Consider the following 21,256-nt stretch of genomic DNA (forward strand, 5'->3'; position numbering starts at 1 on the left):
ATGAACAAACTAGAATGTCACGAATGAACTGTAACATATACATAGCTAAGCTATTGTATGGGGAAACGATTGAAGCAGCGATTTTTGACTATATATAAAGACAAAACAATCGATCGAAAAAGAACAAACCTCTTGATATTATATACTTGACGATTTTGTTTAAAATACTGGATCGTTTAGCGACAAGTTCAGCTCGATTCGGCTTATACTCGGTTTTATGTTGCATCATAGACTTCCTCAACGGTGTACACCAAGAAATCTTAGGTTCAATGGAAGCCGTCAGCTCGATATAAGCTGCAAAATCATGTAAAAAAAATACAATTTCACATTTTGTAATATTTGAATTCAATATATATTATAATATATAAATGTATTATACCTATTGGAAGAATCATTTGCCTCGACACTTGTAAATGAAAACATGTTAACTTATCGTCGATATATTTGATTTCGGCTCGATATATGTGACAGTGCATGCTTCTCATGATTTTATGTGTTCTAACGTTGCTTACAACTTTAAGTGAACATTTTTCGGGTAATTCAAAATACAACAGTTGATTGTGCAAATCGGTCAATATCTAAAAGTCATAAGTAAGTACATTGAGCAAACCTTCAAATGATAAAATATCGACTTTAATCAAAAACAACTATCATATAACCTGTTGATTTTGACTCTGCAGCACTTTTAAAACAACTTCTATCAAAATTCTTTTACAACCGTCAAACACTACGCTGTAACTAGACAGCGATTTACTTTGAACCGATCCTAATATTTTCAAACATTTTAAAACGGCCTCACATACACCAATATCTTGCAATGTCTTTACACTACCCTATATGTATGCATAATAAAAAAAAATCATTAAAAAACCATTCAAATTCATTTAACATAAAATATATCAATACGCAACCTTTTCCACAAGTTTTAATATCAGCGGTACAATACTTTGAAATAGGGCTTTTTTATGATACGTGCAATTTAACATCGCCACTAACGGTTGACTCCTTTGTAAATCACTATCGTTGACTCCGTTCCAATATAGATCCTGAATAATACAAATAAAATATAAGAAAATTATAACTAATATGCACACAATTATACACCGATAAACCACAACCTCCAACAAGTTATCTGAATCGATTTGACGACCGACGATGAGAGAGACGCAAGCTGCTACTAAATTCTTAGACGCGGTATGCTGAGAAATTTGATTCGCCAAATGGATGAAATAATTCGATTCCACAAGTGTTTTGATTTCTTCCTGTGAATACTTTGGCAACAGTGCTAGTATAATGTCGATTATTTTGGCTCTGACTGATGATTCTTTATGATTGCTCAACACCAACAATATATTGTTGTTGAATAACAATCGCAAAACCTAAAACAAACAAATAAAACAATATAAACTACATTATAAAGGTAGCTTCATATACGCAATAGTATAAAAATAGCATTTACTTGATGCAAAAGAGAATCAGACATGAGAGAAACTGTGTCCTTGAGTAAAATCAATAGTCCTTCGCAAATAATCCAACCAGATTTGGAACTCGATCTCAAATTTTTCCATACATCAGTATTCCTCTGACACTTCAAAAATAAAGAAATTAAATTTAAATCAACATTTCAACTTAACAAGAAAAAAAACAAAACCATTTGACTACCATTGGGTCTCGAGAGCTCACACCAGGCCTTTGCGGTTGTTCAACTGTGGGAGCTCCAACAATTTCATAATCAGATAATACATTGTTTTGAGAAGTACTCGCTACAGGATTTGTTACAACAGCTTGATCGACTTGAATAGCATCTAGATCAGACTGATCGCCTTGCTCAATTTGTACATCCGGATTGGCTTGATCAGATTGATCAGCTTGCTCATTCGGATTAGCTTGTTCACCTGTAGTACCCGGATCGGATTGATCTGCTGCGGGAGATACAAGGGCTTGATCTGTGTCATTATTTCGATTAGTTTGATCAGCTTCATCTGGATTAGCTGAAGGTGATGGAGCTTGCTCAAGTGGATGAGCTAGTTCACCCAGAGCAGCTTGATGGGATGGAGCTTGCTGAAGTGGATGATCTATTTCACCTAGAGCAGCTTGATCAGATTGATTTTCTTGAGCCAATACATCGGGTTGATCAGCTTGATCATCTAAATCATCTATAATTTGTAATAAATAAATGAATCAATTTCACCGTAATGATAGTATAATAAATTATATATATAAACATTTACCTGTATTTTCAGAAAGGGTAGATTCCTCTGTTATGCGTGAAGTGATCAAACTACTTAGCAAAGTATTTTGCGACGGTCTTGAAGACCCCCTGATTTCAAAAAAGTTATCATTGTACATAAAGTGTTTTTGAAATGTAAAGCTTTATTTTCAGATATACCAACCTTCTGGTTTGTCTTTCACCGCCGCTTTCAATTTGAGCAACACTGGTGAATGTTGTAGAGCCAGACGACGCATTATCCTCTCTTGGGGAAGGATCTTGAGGAGCATTTGAAGCAGTGTCCTCACTGAACAAAGCAGAACGCGGTCGCCTCTTAGTTGAGCTTCTAACAGGTACGGGAATCGTCTTTGTGTTTGTCGGAAGAGGATCGATCATACCGCCACGGATTGTTTTCCGCGGATCTTGACGACCCTTCATTTTATTGATGAACGGTAACGTCAATGCTTTCAATTGATTCTCTTTAGTCGGCGAAGTCGATATCGGAAGGAAATAAAAATTTGATCTCGTGTGGGTGATGAAAGTTAGATTTGGCTAAAAAAAATATTTCCAAAAATATTCATCGTGTTTATTACTTAAATATAAAGATATAAATCTTATACTGACTTCGTGCATGAAAATTAAGAAGTCAATTATCAGAGCGATCTGATGATATAGCGGCGTAGCACCTATCAAAGTTCTGATCAACTTCACAAAAATGTGGCTCGCCATGTCGTTCAATTTTCCTACATCGAAATGGGCGAATCGATCCTGAAAATACATACATAAGTATAAATTAAAATTGCTTCGAATTTCAATCAACGTAATATCATAATGTAAACAACTCACTTTACAAAACAACAAGAGGTGTTCTAGTAAGTTCGCATTATTCATTTGATAAATGTTGTATGTCCTGAAAGGATGGTCTTCCCTGAGCATTATGTCAAATGCCAAAAATAAGGTATCCAACAATTTTTTATCGTCATTAACAATAATGTCATTTGTCTTATTGATTCGACTGAATGACCGGTGCCAAGGATTTTGCGTTTCTTCATCTGCTGTGACATGAGCTACAGATTCATTAATCTGAAATTAATAAAAATAACTTTACCTTAACCAATTTATTAAAAATCGCTTATGTAAATGTAAATTGGCTATATATTTGCGTATATATTTGCCGTATTGAATACAATATCTTACTCGAGCATTGCGTTCAAGGCTTCTCCAAGCTTTCAGTAACGTAATCAAAATTTGAGAATGAACGATGACACTCGAAGAATTTGTAAGAAGATGAAACTTTGAATTTATACTTATAAGAATAGAACTGCTACAAGCTGAATCCAACATAACCTTAAAAAAAATTGATAAAGATTTTAATAAAAAGCATCAGCAGCACTTGCTTCATTTCTAAATTTATTGAAATGAAAATAAACCTTCAAAAAGTTATGTGACATGACACATTTAGGAGAAGAAAACACTGATAGAAGCATAGATAACATCTCTTCGTGATAAAACGTCGAATATAGTCTACTATCCGAAAAGGCAACTTTGAATAATATACGCAAAGCTGAAGCTTGTTCTTCGGCACCGCTACCAAGTTCGACAACCTAAAATTTCAACACTTTCATCAGACAATGTGAGCAATAATAAACATAAAATTATATATAAAAACTATTCTTCTTTACCCTGGCAAATAAATAAAGCAGAATTTGTGGACCGCCTAGTAAGTATACAGCAACGGGTAATCCACGATATTGACTTGCCACCGGCACACCGTTCCAAACGAATGTCATCGACGATGGTATTGCAGCCGTGGTTGTTTTTATACCACTGGTGATTTTACCTTTCAATGATGTACCTATGCATTGATTAAAAAATAGTTATCATTATACTTTTTATCAAATTGTATAGATAAAACTATTCTAAAAAGAAATAAAACCTTTAGTATGCACAATCGCTTGATGGTACAATTCTACATTTTGAGGATGACCAGCTGAATATTTCAGCAAAAGATTATCTTGAAGTTTTCTTATGTCTGTTCGCGACATTTCCAATAACTGCAACGTAAAAATTTCATTAGTCCAGTAACAGTGTAAATACAAAAGATTGAATGTATCGAACTTTCATACCTGGTCCCAATCAACGTTTGTTATTATAACTTTCTTATTATACAATGACGTAAAGTCCAAAATATGCTTATCAACCTGAAATTATAAAAATCAAATTAACTTTAAAAGTCAAAAAAAATCCTTATATATATTAGGGGGACCGAAAAGTAATCAAAAACTTTCGACAAGCTCTTTTGCAGTCAGTTTGTGTCGAGACACGGTCCAGTAAACACTTAAGTTTCGTTATTATGTAGAAGTTATTGTTGGAAATTTATTGTTTCTGTTTCTAAGCCCGCTTTAAAGGTTAAGGAATTTGACCATTAAAGCCCTCAACATGACGCCACCACCCCCCCAACGAATACAGTCTAAGAGACCCTTTCGTCGGAGAACGAGACGGTTGTTCATGAATATCACACAAGAACAACCGCACATCACTGTTCTAATAAAAAAAACCACACTATACATAACCAAGTACAAAATAAACAACAACGCATGAACACATAAAGCGCGCATGCGTTAGGAAAATTGTTTCTGTTTAAAAAAAATTCTACCTAAGGAAGGATGTCGAGACCAATAATAGAGGAAGGACACTTACGTCATTTTATGTTGGTGACCGGAAAAATGCACTCGAGATAGTTGCACTCTCAAGACATCCAAACTTAAAGATGCTCAAGGAGAACTAACACAATAAAATACCACAAAAGAGCGTCAAGGGGTGTTTGGATTTTATCCTAGGGTGCTAACCTATTTTTTGTAGAATTCTATTGCGTAAGTTCTTTTTGAGCGCCTTTGAAACTTATGACTTCTCGAAACTGCGCTACTATTCAGTGCAATTTAGTGCAGTTTTCCGGGAACCGTTTATGTTAGACCAAGTAATGAATGCAAACGAAGCAGTGAAAAAAATCACCGGTACTTACAGGGATATTCTGAAACTAAACAAGTGTCATCGGTGGTATAAACAATTTAAAAATGGGAATAGGGACATAAAAGAAGAGCTCAAAAATTAGATGATGATATCCTGGCGTCAATAGTGGAATCAGATCCTCGTCAAACCATCAAGGAATTATCGTTGAAGATTGGCTGTTCATGGTCTATAGTCCAGGATCATCTTCGTCGCATAGGAAAATTGCACAGACAGGGAATTCGGGCATATTTTTTTTATTACTTTTCGGTCCCCCTAATACATAATGAAGCATAGTTTGAGAGTTTACCTGGCACGTTTGCAACGAAGTATTGTTAGGTCCGTGAGCTATTAAATACATAACATTATATTTGTTCAAAATTGGCATCCGGAATAGAGTCAATTCTGACAAAAACCACGATCCAGCCAATGTGATATCTTCGTTGTATTTTGAAGCAGCGTGACCCAGTAGCAGAAACGTTGAACGTTGTTTTCTATTGATAACTCCTTCGATCGGAATAACAATCGCTTGTTCTTCTAGTCCATTCACAAACATTTTCACCTAAAATATAATATAAGACATTTTAAATAAACTCGAAAAATACATATATATATAATATATAGACATAATTTTTATATACTTCAAAACAAAATATATGATTTTGCATGATATCTTTGACGTTCATTGCTAGATGAAACCATTTACGTAGTGGAAGACACGATGCTACTGTAGTCTGGCCTATTACGACATTACTTTCAACACTGGGGGTACATATTTTAATCGTCATTTTGCCTAAAATAAAAATTTATACTTCAACATGATTGAAAATATAACAATATTCCATATAAATTTAACAATATTGAAACCAGAATAGTTTCTAAAATAATCATGTAAAAGGATAATGAACGACTGGAATTCGTTCAATGTGATTCTGTGTAGGGAACATAGAAGTAGAATGCATAGAATGGTCATTGTTAACAAAAGTATCGTCTAAAAGCGAGCCATCGAAGAGAGAGACGGAAAGTCAGAGATGAAGTTTAGCAAACAATGAACAAATTCTGCCGCGCAGAGTTTTTTTAGCAACATTTTTGGAGGCTGAGAGCGATTCTATGCATTCTACTTCTATGGTAAGGAAGCATTATGGAAATAGTTGAATTAAATATAAATTAAAATGATACAATACCGTTACTAGTATTGATCCAAAATTCAATGATCATAGAGTCTTGACCGACAGAAAAAAGATGAACGATGCTGACTGCAGAAGTATCTGCAGCCACTGCAGCCACTGCAGGTTCAGCAGGTCGTCTTGCTTGGTATGCTTTTGATTTCGAAACTGAAATGAAATACAAAATGTAATGATTTTTAGGTCAAAATAAATAAGTACTATCAAAATTGAACAACAAAAAATACAAGCGTACTTCTATTGGTTTTGTATTTCCATTCTGGAATATTCTCATTGCCAGATTCTTCGCTTGAAGTGAAATTAAATAGATCAGGCGACTCGCTTGGCTTTGACTTGTGCGGTTGAATTCTGATCCATGTAACCAAAGCAAACCCTTGCATCCAAACACTCCAACCAACCTTTTCAATACTACGCCAGGAACCCACAACGGACCAGCACGAATCAATCCCTTTTGAAGAAAAAAAAAGATATCAATAGTAATCATATTGTATATAATTACAAACGCACTTAGAGCCGGACCACAATGGGTGACTTGTGAGTGACTTTTTTGCCCCAGTGTAACTATATAGCATGTACATGCTTGTGGTCAATCACTGATGGCAACCAGAAACGACCAAGAACCCGCTCACTAATACTTAATAAGAGGTTACAATACGTAACGAAATAACCACACGTGTTCATAGTTTTTTCACTGTGGAGTTGCCTGGAGTGATATGCTCCATACAACTGCATACGTTTGATCTGGTCGCGCAACAAAGTCACCCACCGAGTCACCGAATCAATCTAAGTATGTACCTTTTTCAATGTGTGATTTTTCTAATGCTTTAACCAACTTGTCAGCTGAAGACAATTTAGATTCAAATACCAAATCCGATCCTTCACCTAAAAAAAGATACATAGGTCGTAAATTAATTAATATTTCATCATTATGATTGTTTCTAAAATTATATGGAGATTTTTACACACTTGGATCTGAAGATTTTTTAATCGGGAAACAAACTATAAAATCTGGAACGTTATAATTGATATTGTTTGTTAATTTCAATAGTGGTTCGAGAATAATTTTTGTCGGAATTTGAGAATAGGAAAATATTTCTAGATATGACTTGAGCTCCAACGGTGTAATGCAATGATTGGCTATTGCATATATGAGATAGAACAAGCTGCGTTGTAGTTCTGAAATGAAAATTGATTTGATATAATATATAAAAATTACAATTAACAAAAAAACAGAAATAAATACAAAAAAAAACCTTCTAATTTCTTCGAAGCGATTCTTAAAAATCTTGCAACAGGATTAGAGAATATGTAAGAAATCAAGTCATTGACAATAGTGCAATTTTCTTCGATAGAAAGTATAGAGGCAAGACGGTTAATATACTGACAGACGAGAGTATACAATTCTGATGATGCAGCAGATTCTTCATTCGTTTGAATAATTCTGAAAAATCATTACATTTTCATACAATTAATTACATTTAAAAATAACTCACAAAAATACATATAACCATGCTTACTTTTCGATCAACTTCATCAACACATCTATCAATATATTACACATTTCCGGATGTATTATGTAATTATTTTTAGCATCGCCCTTGTTCAAAACATCACGACTATTGTGCAGTATACCATCTGAAATATAAACTGACGATTAAAATCTACCATTCGGTAATAAATACACTATAATCATGATTCATACCTTGTTTCAATCTTTCAGCTACTTGATTGACAATGTCGGAATTTGCTGATGCAAAGCCTTCTGATATAGAATCACTCTCTAAAGCGCCAGCTTCAACATCGGCCTAAAACATTCAATACAATATGAATATATAGTTTCTAATTGAAAATTATGATATTTATTGAAGAATTCATATGAAAACCTCATATCCTTCGTCAGCTGTCACGTAAAGATCACTATCGTCGCTTCCATAAGGACATATATATTGAGTCTCATCCTCTTCCTCGCTGGACGTTAAGACTTCAACATCACGTGACGTAAATGTAAATGGCGGCAACTAGAAATAATATTAAAAATCAAATCTAAAATGCTATAAAAAGTCTTAATATGGCACAACACAGACCAGCAACTGCACGTAAACTATTCTTTGGTACATTGTATATAAATGCGTCCATATTAAATGTACCAAAGAATACTTTTCATACTGCTGTTTACGTGCAGTTTCCGGTCTGTGCTGTGCCAATTTTTTACATAGATATATACCAGAAAGGCCTAACAGGTAAACCCATAAATCCATAGAGACATCTATGGATTTAGACTTGTACATAATTTTTTACATATTGTACATAAATCAAATTCAGATATTTGTGACATAGCGGATAGGATTGTTTTTGCCAATTTGATGGAGGAACCGTTTCAACAATAAAATCAGATAAATTGGCAAACTCTGATAGGAAACAATCGACTTGGAGTCACAAATATCCAAGTCTGACCAGCAGTATTAACACTATGGTGGCCGCTGACTCATATTTGTATCATGTTGGGTGCACAACGCTTACTGGCCGCTGATACATATATGATTCACGACTGCGCGAATATATTTTTCGTGCATAATATATTTTTCAGTCTGATGATACATATTTGTATCACGTTTTCGTCATAAACGAAAACGTGATACAAAATTGTATCATCGGCCACAAACGATTGACGCAAACGTGATACAAAAATATATTAGCAGACTGATACAGTTCGCGCAGTCGTAAATCATATATGTACCAGCTGCCACTAAGCGTCGTTCACCTAACATGATACAAATATGAGTCAGCAGCCTCCATCGTGTTAAAGATTAGCATGGGATCGAACCCGGTAATCTCTCAGTGCTTAACATAAATGCAAGCACCGAAGCATATTGCTGGCCTTAGAATAGAATATAATAAACCTTAATAGTCTGTCAGAAAAGTATGGGAAGTTGTGTGCTTGGTGCATATAATGAAAAAATATAGAAAATTAAAAGCACAGATGAAAGTTATGACATAGTTGAGCAATTGATGAAATTTAAATGGCAATATGGTTAAAAAAAATGGACAAAATACGTACAAGAGCAGTGCTCAAATGTTACCCAAGAGAGTATCTAAGGACATGTAGGTAGACAAAATTAAAATGTAATGTAAATTTAGAAAAATGTTTGCGAATTAATAGATGAATTATACTCATGATGTAAATGATGATGATAAAAAGGAATAAAAAAAAAATTACCCTCGGTCTCACGATGTCTGGTAAGACTTGTACTTTGTTAATATAAACTGATGACACTCTGATCAGCATTTCCAGCAATGCTTTGATGCTGGCATTATCCATGACTTCCAAATTCGAAAATGCGAATGCATCACTCAAAATTATCATGGTGAGAACTTTCGATTGATTCACGGAACTGTCTGCGAAGAAAAATTATATATTATAAATAAATTGACACTACGGTTACAGAAAAGACGTAATCCATACAAACATATCTGTTTGACTGAATGAAGCGACTAAAGATGATACCAAAGAAAACCAATTTGTAAGGATTCTATTAATGTGTGAATGAAGTATCGAGTTTCGTTCGAAAACAGGTTTATAAAACAAGAATATTAAGTTACTTGTGTAACATCACAGTTCATTTGCATACTATGATAAAAACGTTAATATTCAAACTATCGAATTATACAAAACATTTTATGCAATCGATTACATAACTTAAAAAAAAACAAGAAACAAAGTTTAGTTGTAGAAATCTATATTTTACCTGATGCGCAGAACCCGATGATGACAAGAGCTTCCAAAAGTTTCAAAAGATAAGTGTTTTCATCATTTTTCGGTGCAATTTGGCATAAAATATGAAGGGTCAACTTGAGCAGTCTGTACGACTCTCTGAAGACTCTCTGACACACCAAATATTTTCTCATTATCGGGCAGTACAAACAGAGTGCGGAACATGTCTTCCAAAAATTCAAAATATTCTTCAACATCGGAGTGTAGTCTTCAGAGCTGTCCTGAATCGATATGTCTTCTTGCGAGGTCGAACTCGACGACGCAGATGAATCTTCGTTGAAAAGAAACGAGCATCCCTTAAAGCTCAAGTCTGTAATGTTTACGTATAAATCGAAACCGAATTTCGTTTTGAAATATTCCAATGCATGATCGGTGGTCTTCTCTAAAGACTTCACCAGCAATTTTAAAGACGGCATCGACAGAATCATATCGCTTAGAGTTTGCACGACGAAGTTGCCTTCGTATATTTCGTTGTAAAACTTGTATTGCATTTTGAAAATCTCGACATCTATTGCTATTTCCAAAATCGAGCAACACTGTTTAGAAAACTGTGGATTAGGCATCAGATCCAGGACGCTTGCGAGTCCTCCGATGTTGACAAACTCGTCGGTGACCGATACGGTACAAAGCATGTTGGAGAACAGCTTCAAGCATGACATAGTGACAAATAAAGAGTTGTTGGTTTTTGTCCGGCCGTAGCATTCCTTAGCAGTTTCGAAAGACGGATACAAAACGCAAAACAACAAATCGTGTCTGATGTTTGTATTGCAAATGAGCGATATACGTAGCAAATGGTCCATCGTAGAGTACACCAAAGAGGGACTTTCGTTTATTAAAAGCTCGCTGTAATGCGACAAGAACGACCAGAATTCGTTGTCGTTTCCGGAGAAACGGGCAACCTCTAAATTCTGCATAGCCGCCACGTCGTTGGAAAGGATGAACGCCCGTTCACACATAGGACATTGCAGTCTATCATTCTGGTTGTACAATTTAACAGCACCGATCTCCCTGAACATGATACGTTCCAATACTGTGAAACTCAGTCTCGCTACGTCTCGATGGTTTTGCACCGATTTGACGAAGGTCTCTACGAGAGTCTTCGGCGAGAAGCAGCAGCACGTGCCGCATTTTATCATACACTTCAAAACCTTCGTCCTCAATCTGATGTTGGTTATGAAACGGTTGTCGTTCATCACGTGCGTGAAAACGTTGAAGAGCAAAGCCACACAGCATTTGGCACCCGACTCACCGGTCGCGGATAGAAAAAAATGTGCTCCCAAGCAGTCCTTGTGATGATGTACCATCTTCATCAGATCTGCTCGGCACTCTTTATGCCGGAGTAGCGTGCACGAATTGGCGTGTGTAAGCTCGCTCCTCATTCTTTTCATGAAGCTGACAAGTCTCATTATAAAATCGAGAAGCTTCTTCACCATGATTATAGTTTCTTCCGAGTCTGAAAGTATCAACATCTTACTGATGCTGGCGCCGAACAGCGTTCCTCTGACTTCGTTGAAAGCTTGGAAGCTGTTGACGAAACCTCTCAGCTCTCTCATCCGTTTCTTCTCTTTCAATAAACAATACACGATTATCAAGAGTGTGTAGTTCAGACCGAATATGTACTTCGCCAAATCCATAGCTTCGATGTCATTGAATTTGGGCATATCGCGATGCGCTTCGTTCATACCCTGAAGCAACGTTAACACTTGGGGATATATTTCAATTTTTAATCCAGTAGTTTGTTGTATACTATTAGACAAAACTTTATCGAGTGACATTGTGAAAAGTTCCATCAGCATGAGCTTCAAATGCTGAATTTGTATCCGATTTAGATTGCCCTCGAAAATAGGCAGGCTTTGGAATTCCATGCCGCCTAGCTGTTTGGTGGCAAAACGAGCACACTTATAACTGACGTGTGCATGCTGAGGACCATAGCCCCGAGATTCTGTTTGGCAAAGTTGGTATATTAGATCGATAGCAATAACATGCAGCTCGTACACGCTTATTTCAGAATTCATAATCTCTCTATGCCGGTCGGTTATAAAATCGTCAATAGGTTGTTTCGGAGTCGGTCTTGAGCTCGCCGACGCTCCATCACTCTGAGATTCAGAATCTTCTGGATTGATATTCGGCTGCATCAGCAAAGATCGATTTAACAATTCCAAATCGGAACCTTGCTCTGAATCCGTGGATGCAACATTGCTCGCCTGACTAGTTCCAGGTTGTTCGGCGGCGGTGATGGTGGTGGCCGGTGGTGTTCTAACAAATTTATGAACTTGATATCCGACATGTTTGTTTTTCAGCTTTTTACCATGACTAACAATATTCTTAGACGGTGTCAAATCTATCCTTTCTTTCATCCAAAACCTACAAAAAGTTATTTCACAATAATTATATTAAATCGAAACGGATATAATTGCTATAATTGGATATATATATGCACATACTTATTCGAAATTAATTCATATAAGGGTAGTCTCTCATCACCGTCGCACAAATGTGGATTATTTTTTTGATTATCACAACCTTCTCCGCTCAGTTCTTCACATAGCCATATTAAAAAACCGCACAAATTGCGATTACTAGGCAAACACTACACCAAATTCATAAAATTATAAATAAAAAATAAAACAAAATAAGTATATATTGTAAAATAATAAAATAAAATTAACCCTAGCTCCTATTCCTCGAATGACAGCTAACGCTTTCCATGCGATGCCTTTCAAAAGATACTTTTTAATCGATGCATTTTTACTCTTCAATATTTCAGAGTCAGTAAAAAATGTGAAATAAGAAGCTGGAGAATCATCATCCGGGGGATTAGCAGGATCGTCTACGTTTCGAGTAAGCGCGGCGGCTACTTCTTGAGCGCTATTATCCTGAGCATCTGCTTGATCTGGTGTTCTAAAGTTCTTAATGATTGTATGTATCCCGCCGAGCAATTCGCAAATAATTATCTGCACCAATGCATTGGCCGTACTGGAATAAAAATAGCAAAAATAAATACATCAATTGAAATATTTAACCTATAAAAACGTATTTGGCAATAAAGAAACGTATCAAATAAAATTATACTATAATTTCGTGGAAAAAAAAGGTGTACAATATCGAGTAATTGGATTTACCGTCACGGTAAACTTATTTACATGTAGTCAATAGCAGTCCACTGTAAAGTGGATCGACGGACAATAGTGTGTCAACACTTAACTGGCTTTATTATATGTATCTACATACTGTATATCAGTTACGGTACAGTTTTACATACCAAATACCCTGGATCCTTTCGTGTATATCGTCTTCTTCTTGTAGAAGTATCAGAAATTCTGACAGTAATAAGTCTAGCCATGATGTTTTCTACAATCATAAAATATAATTAGTTGAACATCAAATTATTGTATTTTAATTAACAATAAAAATGTATATTGACTTCATATGTTCCCGCTTCGGCTGTGTAAAACAGTTTCCATATTAATTGGAACCTTTCCTGAGGATCAGTAATGTCGCTCATCTTTTAATATCTGAAAAAATAAAAAATAAATTGAAAAACTATGTCTGGTGAGTGATCTATCGAATTATAATAAAAAAAGAAAATAATAATTATGAATATTTTTCAAAAGAAAATATTTATTTGGTTTAATTTTAGTTTAAAGCTAAATAGCACATTGTTAAAAAAAAATATATAATCATTGAGATCAGTTTTTAATGTCATAATAAGGTGATAAAAATAGTTCCCGATGTTTTTCAATTTTTTTTTGACTAACATCCTTATCAGACAGCATTATCTCATATGAACTATGTACATAATAATAAATCTGGACCAAAGAGTTACCATCAATTTGAAGCAACATCGTTTTAACATAATCAAAATAATTCAAATTAATTAAAAAAAAAAAGAAAGACGTAAACCATTTTTATAATGATTCAATGAACCAAAATAATTTTTATTTATTGAAAACATACAGTAGAGTTGATATGATGCAGTTCAAATGAATAAAAATACTATGGCATAATAGAAATAGATCAAAAAACATTAAAAGGTAGTTGTGATTTATTGAAATAGCACCAATTATAGAGATATCCATAGTTATTATACAAGAAATAAGAACAATTTAGTTGTAGGTAGAGTAAGGAAACAGCTGGTGGTGTTTTTCACAAAGGTGTGCTCATGTACAATGCCCTCCCTGAGTACATCAGGTATTCTAAGACCGTGGATGCATTCTTGCGAGGTGCGAGGGCAGTGCATATCAATTTTAGAGTTGAGTAATTAAGAATATATAAATAAATAAATTCGGCTGAACTAAAAACCAAAAACAAAATTGAACCATTTAAAAATATTGCCCAGTAAACATAAATAAATGGTTTAAATTTAATAACAAAAAAATAGCAGACTTAGACTTATTTACAATTAAAAAACCAATTTTTGTAATTTCAGAAACCAAAAACCAAGCTCTGAAAATAGTAAATTAAATACTAAATTAAGGTGACCATTCATACTGATTTTACCAGGACAGTACTGGTTTTTTTGGTATCTGTAAGTTGTGAGATAAAACCAGTACACTTAATGTAATTTTTTTTTATCTAATAGATGGATAAATATACAAATTCCTCGGCGAAAATGATGTCTTCTACAAAAATATTGGCAAATTAGTCAAATGTTGTTTCCATTTATCAGGAACAATTTTGAAGGAAGGATTTTTTACTTTAATGAATAATATATAGTCCAGTGATAAAACGAAATTGAATGTTGAAACCTTATAATTTTTGCTAATCAGTATAATTTTAAACACTCTTGTGTAGAATTTTATAAGAGCATTCAACAAAATGAATTTATTTTTTCATAAATGTGCGTCCATGATTCTTTAATCTTCATTCATTAAATAATTGAAGTATTTAGAAATATGTTTTTGGAAAAAATGTCCTGGTTTTGAATTTGGAAAAAATGGCCACCTTAATATACGCAAACCACTGGTTGATTTGTGATCGATGTTGGATTCAAATCAGTGAAAATTTCAAAGTTGAGAGATTCGTCTCTCGGCAGGGCTACGACAAATATAATTAGAGTCCAGCAGCAACCGGTGGGACTCGAACCCGTGAACACTTTGTTCGAAAGCACATATGCTAACCACTAGTTCACGCTGCTGGTTAAATAAATAAAGAATATATGCACTGTTACAAGAAAAATATAATAAAATACTTTTATTTTATTTACTTATATGTAGTTATGTGACCAATAACTACTAAGTATTCAAACATAAAGAAAATTAATTTATTTTTTATAAATGTGCATCCATTATTCTTTAATTTTCCTTTTTGAATAATAGTAGTATTTAGAAATATGTTTTTGGAAAAAAATGTCCTGGTTTAAAATTTGGAAAAAATTATCACCTTATACAAAACCAAAAATATATCAATTTGGATTTTTTTAGGATTTAATTTTTTTTTTTGTTCAGTCATATTAAAAATAAAAACGCATCAATGTTCATTTAAATATACATAAAACTCGAGTAGAATTTTAATATAATAAAAAAATATATTTATTTATTGATTGATTTAAATAAAACATTTCTACATGTAGGAAGGCGAAGAGTTCTAAAAATAGTCATGAATAAAAGTATGAAAATCTTTTGTTTCGATGCGTACATTATTCGCACCCAATGTAGGTAACATGAAAATAAAAATATGTATGAAAAGCGAACGATCGAAACAAATGAATCGGATATAAAATGTTCAAACGGAGAGCATGTCCTAACAGAGTCGAACGTCGCGCCAAAACCTGAGAGTGGATGCTGGAGATGGTCGACAGAGATGGAAATAAAACGAAAATTCTTACAGATAAAAGCAGCCGAGCCGAACAAAGAAGTGAGGGGTGTGAACGTCGCACAATGTACTCCTCGGGAGACGAGATCTAGCGATGAAGCATGTGGACGTGGATGTGGATGCGAATGCGAGTCCGAGCGTGGATGCAAATGCGACGAACGCTCGGCGTCCGTACGCCGGCTCGACGGCCCGGCCTATGAACGTGAACGTGAACGTAGCACGAGTCGCGTCAAGAGACACGATATGTACATTTTTCAGGGGCTCTCAACCGCCTCGTCGCGCATTATCTTAGCCGGCCTGGCCTAGTCGTGTTTTTGGCGAACGGACACATAACCGTGTCTTATCATCTCAAGACGATAATATCGGCCCGATAGTGATATTTTTGTTTTGACGTTTCTGTTGACGTTTCGTAATTGTGGCGTTTGCCGCTCTCGTGCAAGGCAGCGCCACTTGCGCAATGCGATTCTTTCGAATTATGAATGCTGAAACTAATCCTCCCCGTTTTTTTTAATTTATCTACCGGTGTTGTACCCGATGATTTCAACAGGTGACTTCGGAAAGGAATAAAATAAAGCTATATATTATCAATGCGGTGCAAATGATCAAATGACAAGCGCCAGACAGGCTGCGTGCGCACTGCTCGCACTTACACTAAGCGAAATCTACCCGAAGTCCCGACATACCCACCCTGTATACGTTCTGTGCTTCTGATATTTTGGTTCCGAATTTTGCCTTATTAAACTCGCCAGGAAGATCCAACTCAATTTTAATAATTGCATATGTGCACATCGAAAGGTTACTCGTCATCTGATGTGCAATATATCATTCGTGAAGTCGAGAATTGCCTTTAAAGCAACCATCCAGTTAATCTGTCGTTCAGTCTGTCTGGTGCTTGTCGATCGTTTGCACCAAACCCATATATTATATATGGTTCAGTGATTATTGCCCACAAAGCGCTCGCCCAAAAGTCACTAAAATCTCTATAGCGGAACATCTGGCAGCCGAAAAGTCCATCATACTAACGATACCTATAGTGTAAGCCTTACACTATAGTTATCATTAGTAACTATAGTGTAAGGTAATTTATAAGCGCGTGCGCGTATTAATGCGCCATTCACCCGTTCGAAATTATGAATGAATATGTGTGTATGCATGTGTCATCCGTCACTCGGCAAGACGTCGCACATGCCTGTCGTCACTCGGCCTAACGTCATATGACGCTTCACACCCCTCCCCCCGCCCCCTCCCCCACTTCTCCGAGATTCCTCGACCACTTGACTCTGATTGGTTTGTATGTCCACTGTTTGCCACATGTCTTACTCACATGCCGTCCGTTTTTATATATATTATATTATATTTCTATTGAAACACCGAGTGAAATTCTCAATCCCTCTATTTTAAATGAGTTCAAATATGGGATACCCTAGCTTAGTGGGGAGTTATAGAATTGAAAGCTGAAAGGGGTGAGAATCCCCCTTTGAAGTAATGTGAAAGCGATTCTGAAGAGCGCCGAGCGGGGGATTTACTAATTATCACATACGTATAGGGTTCGGTGATTATTCCGCAAAAAGCGATCTCGCGCACGTCATCAAAATCTCGATCATGGAGCATCTGGCAGCCAAAAACTCCATCAATCGAAAGCCATGCACGCGAAATATTATACTATCGAGAATTCGAGTGACAGATATTCTGTATTCGCGATTTTCGTGTGGGCGATCTCAATTTGGGCAAAAATCTGTTTACCACATATAGACAATTTTTTACTTTACGATCGGAGGTTGGTAGTTACGAAAATGACGACCCAATTTAATAAAAATATTACAAGCTGAAATTTTTACGTGCTGTATTTTTTATGCTTAGCAAATATTTAAATTAAATAAAATTCCTCAGTCTGTTCAAACACATTATTTTTTCAACAGTCGCTATTTTTCTTTAATCAAATCCTTTCAAATGCCTTTATCACTATAATACTTTATAGATTTATTTCTATTATGCCTTAAGCACTAACATATAATACTGTTGGGGCCCTAAGACATGGTAGAGTTTGGGGCACCATCCTGTGAGTTGGAACCTATTCGTCCATGTTGGTGGAGCTACTTTTCTTCCTTCCAACCGTCTTTCTTCCTTCCAACCAAAGTCTACAATTCTGTCATTTCATTTCAACCGCCCCCATAATACTTATAAGAAAAATAATATAAGTACTTATAGTGTATAAAAAATAGACTTGTGCTGTATTGTGAACAAAAATTTGGGACAATAAAAAGATTTAAAAAATCAGTTCTATAACTACATAGATTTATTATATATAAATTTTATGAACTGCTATGAAATCAAGCTGATGCAATTGAAAATAATCCGATGAATATTTTGTAAATATATAATTAGGTTTGAAATCCCTGTCAATTGTACCGGCTTCATACTATGCGTTAGAAATACTTACAAATCAAAATATAATTACAACAAAAAAATAATAATAAAAATCTTTATATTTTGTAAATATTTGTATTTTATTTTTTTAATAAACAAATTATGGTATAAAATTTTTCAATACAAATATTCTTACAATATGCAATACAATTCAAACTACCTGCAAATAATCTTGTATCAATATATTTACAACATTCATTTTAGAAACCTACCATTTTAACATTGTAACACATACGGCGCTCCATACACTGGAAAAAATCTCAACAATAATAGTAAAACTTACTTTAGCAAACAACATTATATGTAACTTTAATTACGATATAAAATAAAAACAAGATAAACTATTATTTAACTCAACATTATTCGAAAAAAAACCCATAACACGAAAGGAATGCGTATAATACAAAAATATTACACTATAAAACTGATAATTAAATTGAATAAATACATAAAAAAAAGCTATTATAAATACACATACATTAATTTCAATGTAAGTTCTCATCAATTTCAGTACTTCAATTTAATCTAACTAAATGATGTTTTTAAATAAATATAAAAAAAAAAAACAAACATACCCAAGCAATTCGATTGAATAAAATATAAACGAACACAAATAAATAAATTAAAATAATAATCGTACTAAGACATAAAAAAAGCTATCAATAGAAGTCAGTCTCGAAGGTCATTTCTTTTTTTACAATTGATTAATTCTTTCTAAAGCTTCTTAGAATAGGATATATAATATTTAAAGATTCCGTGACGTCATCTCGCGATTTACCACCTGAAAATATTATTAGCAATATTATCTAAAGACGTACACATTATGTTTTACATAACTAATTAAATACTTGCCTGTAAAGACTATTTTTCCATTAACAAATATTAAAAGTACAATTCGAGGTCGAATCATTCTATAAACTAGACCTGGAAAAAGTTCTGGCTCATAAGATGTAAACTGTCCATGAGCTTGTTGTAAAGCTTCAAGTCTTATTGGAAATCTCAAGTCGGCAGTGGCAACTAAATTTTGGATTTTAAAATCACTAAATCTTACCTGAAACGAAACATTTTTTATAGAATAAGATTCTTGAGACGTTGGAAATAAAGTAATAAACATGCATTTGTAAATATAATTACAGGAAATCCCAGTTTTTGTATTATGCGAGCGAATTTCTTGGTTGCTAATAAGGAATCGTGCTCATTTTTTGCACCTGTACACACTAGCTTTCCAGTGCTGAAAAAATATTGCATTTCAATTAATTTAACGCAAAATTTTATTTAAAAAACTTGACGTATAATATAATAATATTAAAACGCATTTATGTACGTATATACCATACCGAAATACTAAAGCAGTAGTTCTAGGTTCTAAAATCTTCATTACAACTCCGTGAAACCTTGACGGGTTATACTCTGAAAATCTCGTCCTACAATATATATCTAAAAGTTTCAATTCACACTGTAAATTTACAGTTGAAACACAATTTCTGAAAGGAAAACATTAACATTAATCAATATTTAAACAAATGCATCTAAAATTGTATTAATTTCGCAATGCTTACTGGAGTTTTATACTATTTTTAGCTTGATTGGGTCCACTGCTCATTGGGGTTTGGGGTATCATCGAGGAATGGGGATTAGACGCATTTGGAGTGTAAATACTGTAAGTCGGCGTAAGCGCGACCTCGCCGCTTATCCTACTAGGTTGAGGAGTTAGGGGCATACGATCGATATTAGGGGTATTTTTACTCGAGAGGGCTTCGATTAGCGCACTCGAACTCTCTCCAGATGGAACCGAGGCACTCTGTACGTTGTAATGGGAGTAGGATTGATGCATCGGAGGGACCGGAGGGGGCGACATCAAAGAAGTCGCACTCGGAGTCATGTTGGACGATCGATGTTGGTTGGCTAGTTTTCCAGCAATGTTTATCTAGAAATAAAATTATACGTGACGTAATGTAATTGAAATATGGTGTGTGTTGTGTTCAGAATGGTGAATGGATGGGAGATTACCACTGAAGTTCTGACAGGAGTGTGTCTGGGTGAAGATGGAGGAGCAGGTGGAGGAAACGCTGGCTGCAGCGGACGACCACGAGGAGATTCACATTCGCTCGTATCCATGTTTCTGATTACTAATTACTGTCACGCTGTCAATGTGTCAAACACATGTGTTGCCTATTTTGTTGTCTTAACACTATTAATACCTACCATAAAGATGATGAAATTCAACTCATTTTCAGCTCATACAATGAAGGATTCATTGGTTCGGTGATTAATAGTCAAATGTGAACTGGTCACAGGACAACCGGTCGCTCTAGATTGGTCACACGTGATCACCCGTCACACTAAAACTGGTCACAATTAAATCGATCACGAGAAAACTGGTTGAACGATTTTAGGGTGCGACCAGTTTTCTCGTGACCAGTTTTAGTGTGACGGGTGATCACGTGTGACCGATCTAGAGCGACCGGTTGTCCTGTGACTAGTTTACATATGACTAGTAGTCCGTTTACCGGATTCATTCATAATTTAATTACAAATACATACATTTAACTTACAAAACCTAATTTAAGAAATATTCAATAACCACAATCATTCATCAGCTGACTGACTAGATGATTTAGTAGACAAGAGAAATATAACAGTAATTGGACTATTCGTCACATTGCGGTGGTCACAAAGACAATTTTTACCATGAAAATCACGAATGCGCAATATTTAGCACTCAAGTTCTCGTTAGTGTGATAATTATCGTTAGTATGATGGACTTTTCGGCTGCCAGATGTTCCGTTATAGAGATTTTAGTGACTTTGTGACGAGTACTTTGAGTACCAGTAATCACCGAAC

The 21,256-nt window shown here is 34.9% G+C and overlaps 2 protein-coding genes across 2 annotated transcripts in view; both read right to left on the minus strand.

Moving 5' to 3' along the window:
• mv (lysosomal-trafficking regulator mauve) overlaps nucleotides 1-16,211 on the minus strand; it is a 31,157-nt gene extending 14,946 nt beyond the window's left edge. The window contains exons 1-33 of the mRNA XM_077444579.1: nucleotides 15,999-16,211; nucleotides 13,596-13,686; nucleotides 13,434-13,522; nucleotides 12,841-13,147; nucleotides 12,616-12,761; nucleotides 10,146-12,535; nucleotides 9,617-9,795; nucleotides 8,283-8,417; nucleotides 8,102-8,204; nucleotides 7,917-8,034; nucleotides 7,653-7,840; nucleotides 7,366-7,575; nucleotides 7,195-7,281; nucleotides 6,635-6,847; nucleotides 6,400-6,549; nucleotides 5,857-6,008; nucleotides 5,526-5,777; nucleotides 4,336-4,410; nucleotides 4,146-4,263; nucleotides 3,892-4,064; nucleotides 3,640-3,813; nucleotides 3,407-3,556; nucleotides 3,056-3,292; nucleotides 2,834-2,977; nucleotides 2,394-2,761; nucleotides 2,232-2,320; nucleotides 1,663-2,156; nucleotides 1,460-1,588; nucleotides 1,119-1,379; nucleotides 912-1,046; nucleotides 660-833; nucleotides 380-578; nucleotides 130-294 (exon numbers count right to left, since the gene is read on the minus strand). Of these exons, the coding sequence (XP_077300705.1) occupies nucleotides 130-294; nucleotides 380-578; nucleotides 660-833; nucleotides 912-1,046; nucleotides 1,119-1,379; nucleotides 1,460-1,588; nucleotides 1,663-2,156; nucleotides 2,232-2,320; nucleotides 2,394-2,761; nucleotides 2,834-2,977; nucleotides 3,056-3,292; nucleotides 3,407-3,556; nucleotides 3,640-3,813; nucleotides 3,892-4,064; nucleotides 4,146-4,263; nucleotides 4,336-4,410; nucleotides 5,526-5,777; nucleotides 5,857-6,008; nucleotides 6,400-6,549; nucleotides 6,635-6,847; nucleotides 7,195-7,281; nucleotides 7,366-7,575; nucleotides 7,653-7,840; nucleotides 7,917-8,034; nucleotides 8,102-8,204; nucleotides 8,283-8,417; nucleotides 9,617-9,795; nucleotides 10,146-12,535; nucleotides 12,616-12,761; nucleotides 12,841-13,147; nucleotides 13,434-13,522; nucleotides 13,596-13,676 (7,885 nt within the window). The 5' untranslated portion in view covers nucleotides 13,677-13,686; nucleotides 15,999-16,211. The remainder of the gene's footprint in view (nucleotides 1-129; nucleotides 295-379; nucleotides 579-659; nucleotides 834-911; nucleotides 1,047-1,118; nucleotides 1,380-1,459; nucleotides 1,589-1,662; nucleotides 2,157-2,231; nucleotides 2,321-2,393; nucleotides 2,762-2,833; nucleotides 2,978-3,055; nucleotides 3,293-3,406; nucleotides 3,557-3,639; nucleotides 3,814-3,891; nucleotides 4,065-4,145; nucleotides 4,264-4,335; nucleotides 4,411-5,525; nucleotides 5,778-5,856; nucleotides 6,009-6,399; nucleotides 6,550-6,634; nucleotides 6,848-7,194; nucleotides 7,282-7,365; nucleotides 7,576-7,652; nucleotides 7,841-7,916; nucleotides 8,035-8,101; nucleotides 8,205-8,282; nucleotides 8,418-9,616; nucleotides 9,796-10,145; nucleotides 12,536-12,615; nucleotides 12,762-12,840; nucleotides 13,148-13,433; nucleotides 13,523-13,595; nucleotides 13,687-15,998) is intronic.
• Nucleotides 16,212-18,480: 2,269 nt separating this feature from the next.
• Nucleotides 18,481-20,611, minus strand: LOC143920836 (TBP-related factor-like). Its single transcript, XM_077443819.1, has 6 exons — nucleotides 20,423-20,611; nucleotides 19,972-20,339; nucleotides 19,750-19,896; nucleotides 19,547-19,643; nucleotides 19,265-19,463; nucleotides 18,481-19,193 (listed from the first exon to the last, which is right to left on the minus strand). Exons 1-6 carry the CDS (start codon nucleotides 20,528-20,530, stop codon nucleotides 19,117-19,119), a joined length of 996 nt encoding a protein of 331 aa, XP_077299945.1. The 5' UTR covers nucleotides 20,531-20,611; the 3' UTR covers nucleotides 18,481-19,116.
• Nucleotides 20,612-21,256: the final 645 nt, after the last annotated feature.

This window comes from Arctopsyche grandis, chromosome 13, assembly GCF_051622035.1.
Source record: "Arctopsyche grandis isolate Sample6627 chromosome 13, ASM5162203v2, whole genome shotgun sequence".
In the NCBI taxonomy this organism is placed as follows: domain Eukaryota; kingdom Metazoa; phylum Arthropoda; class Insecta; order Trichoptera; family Hydropsychidae; genus Arctopsyche; species Arctopsyche grandis.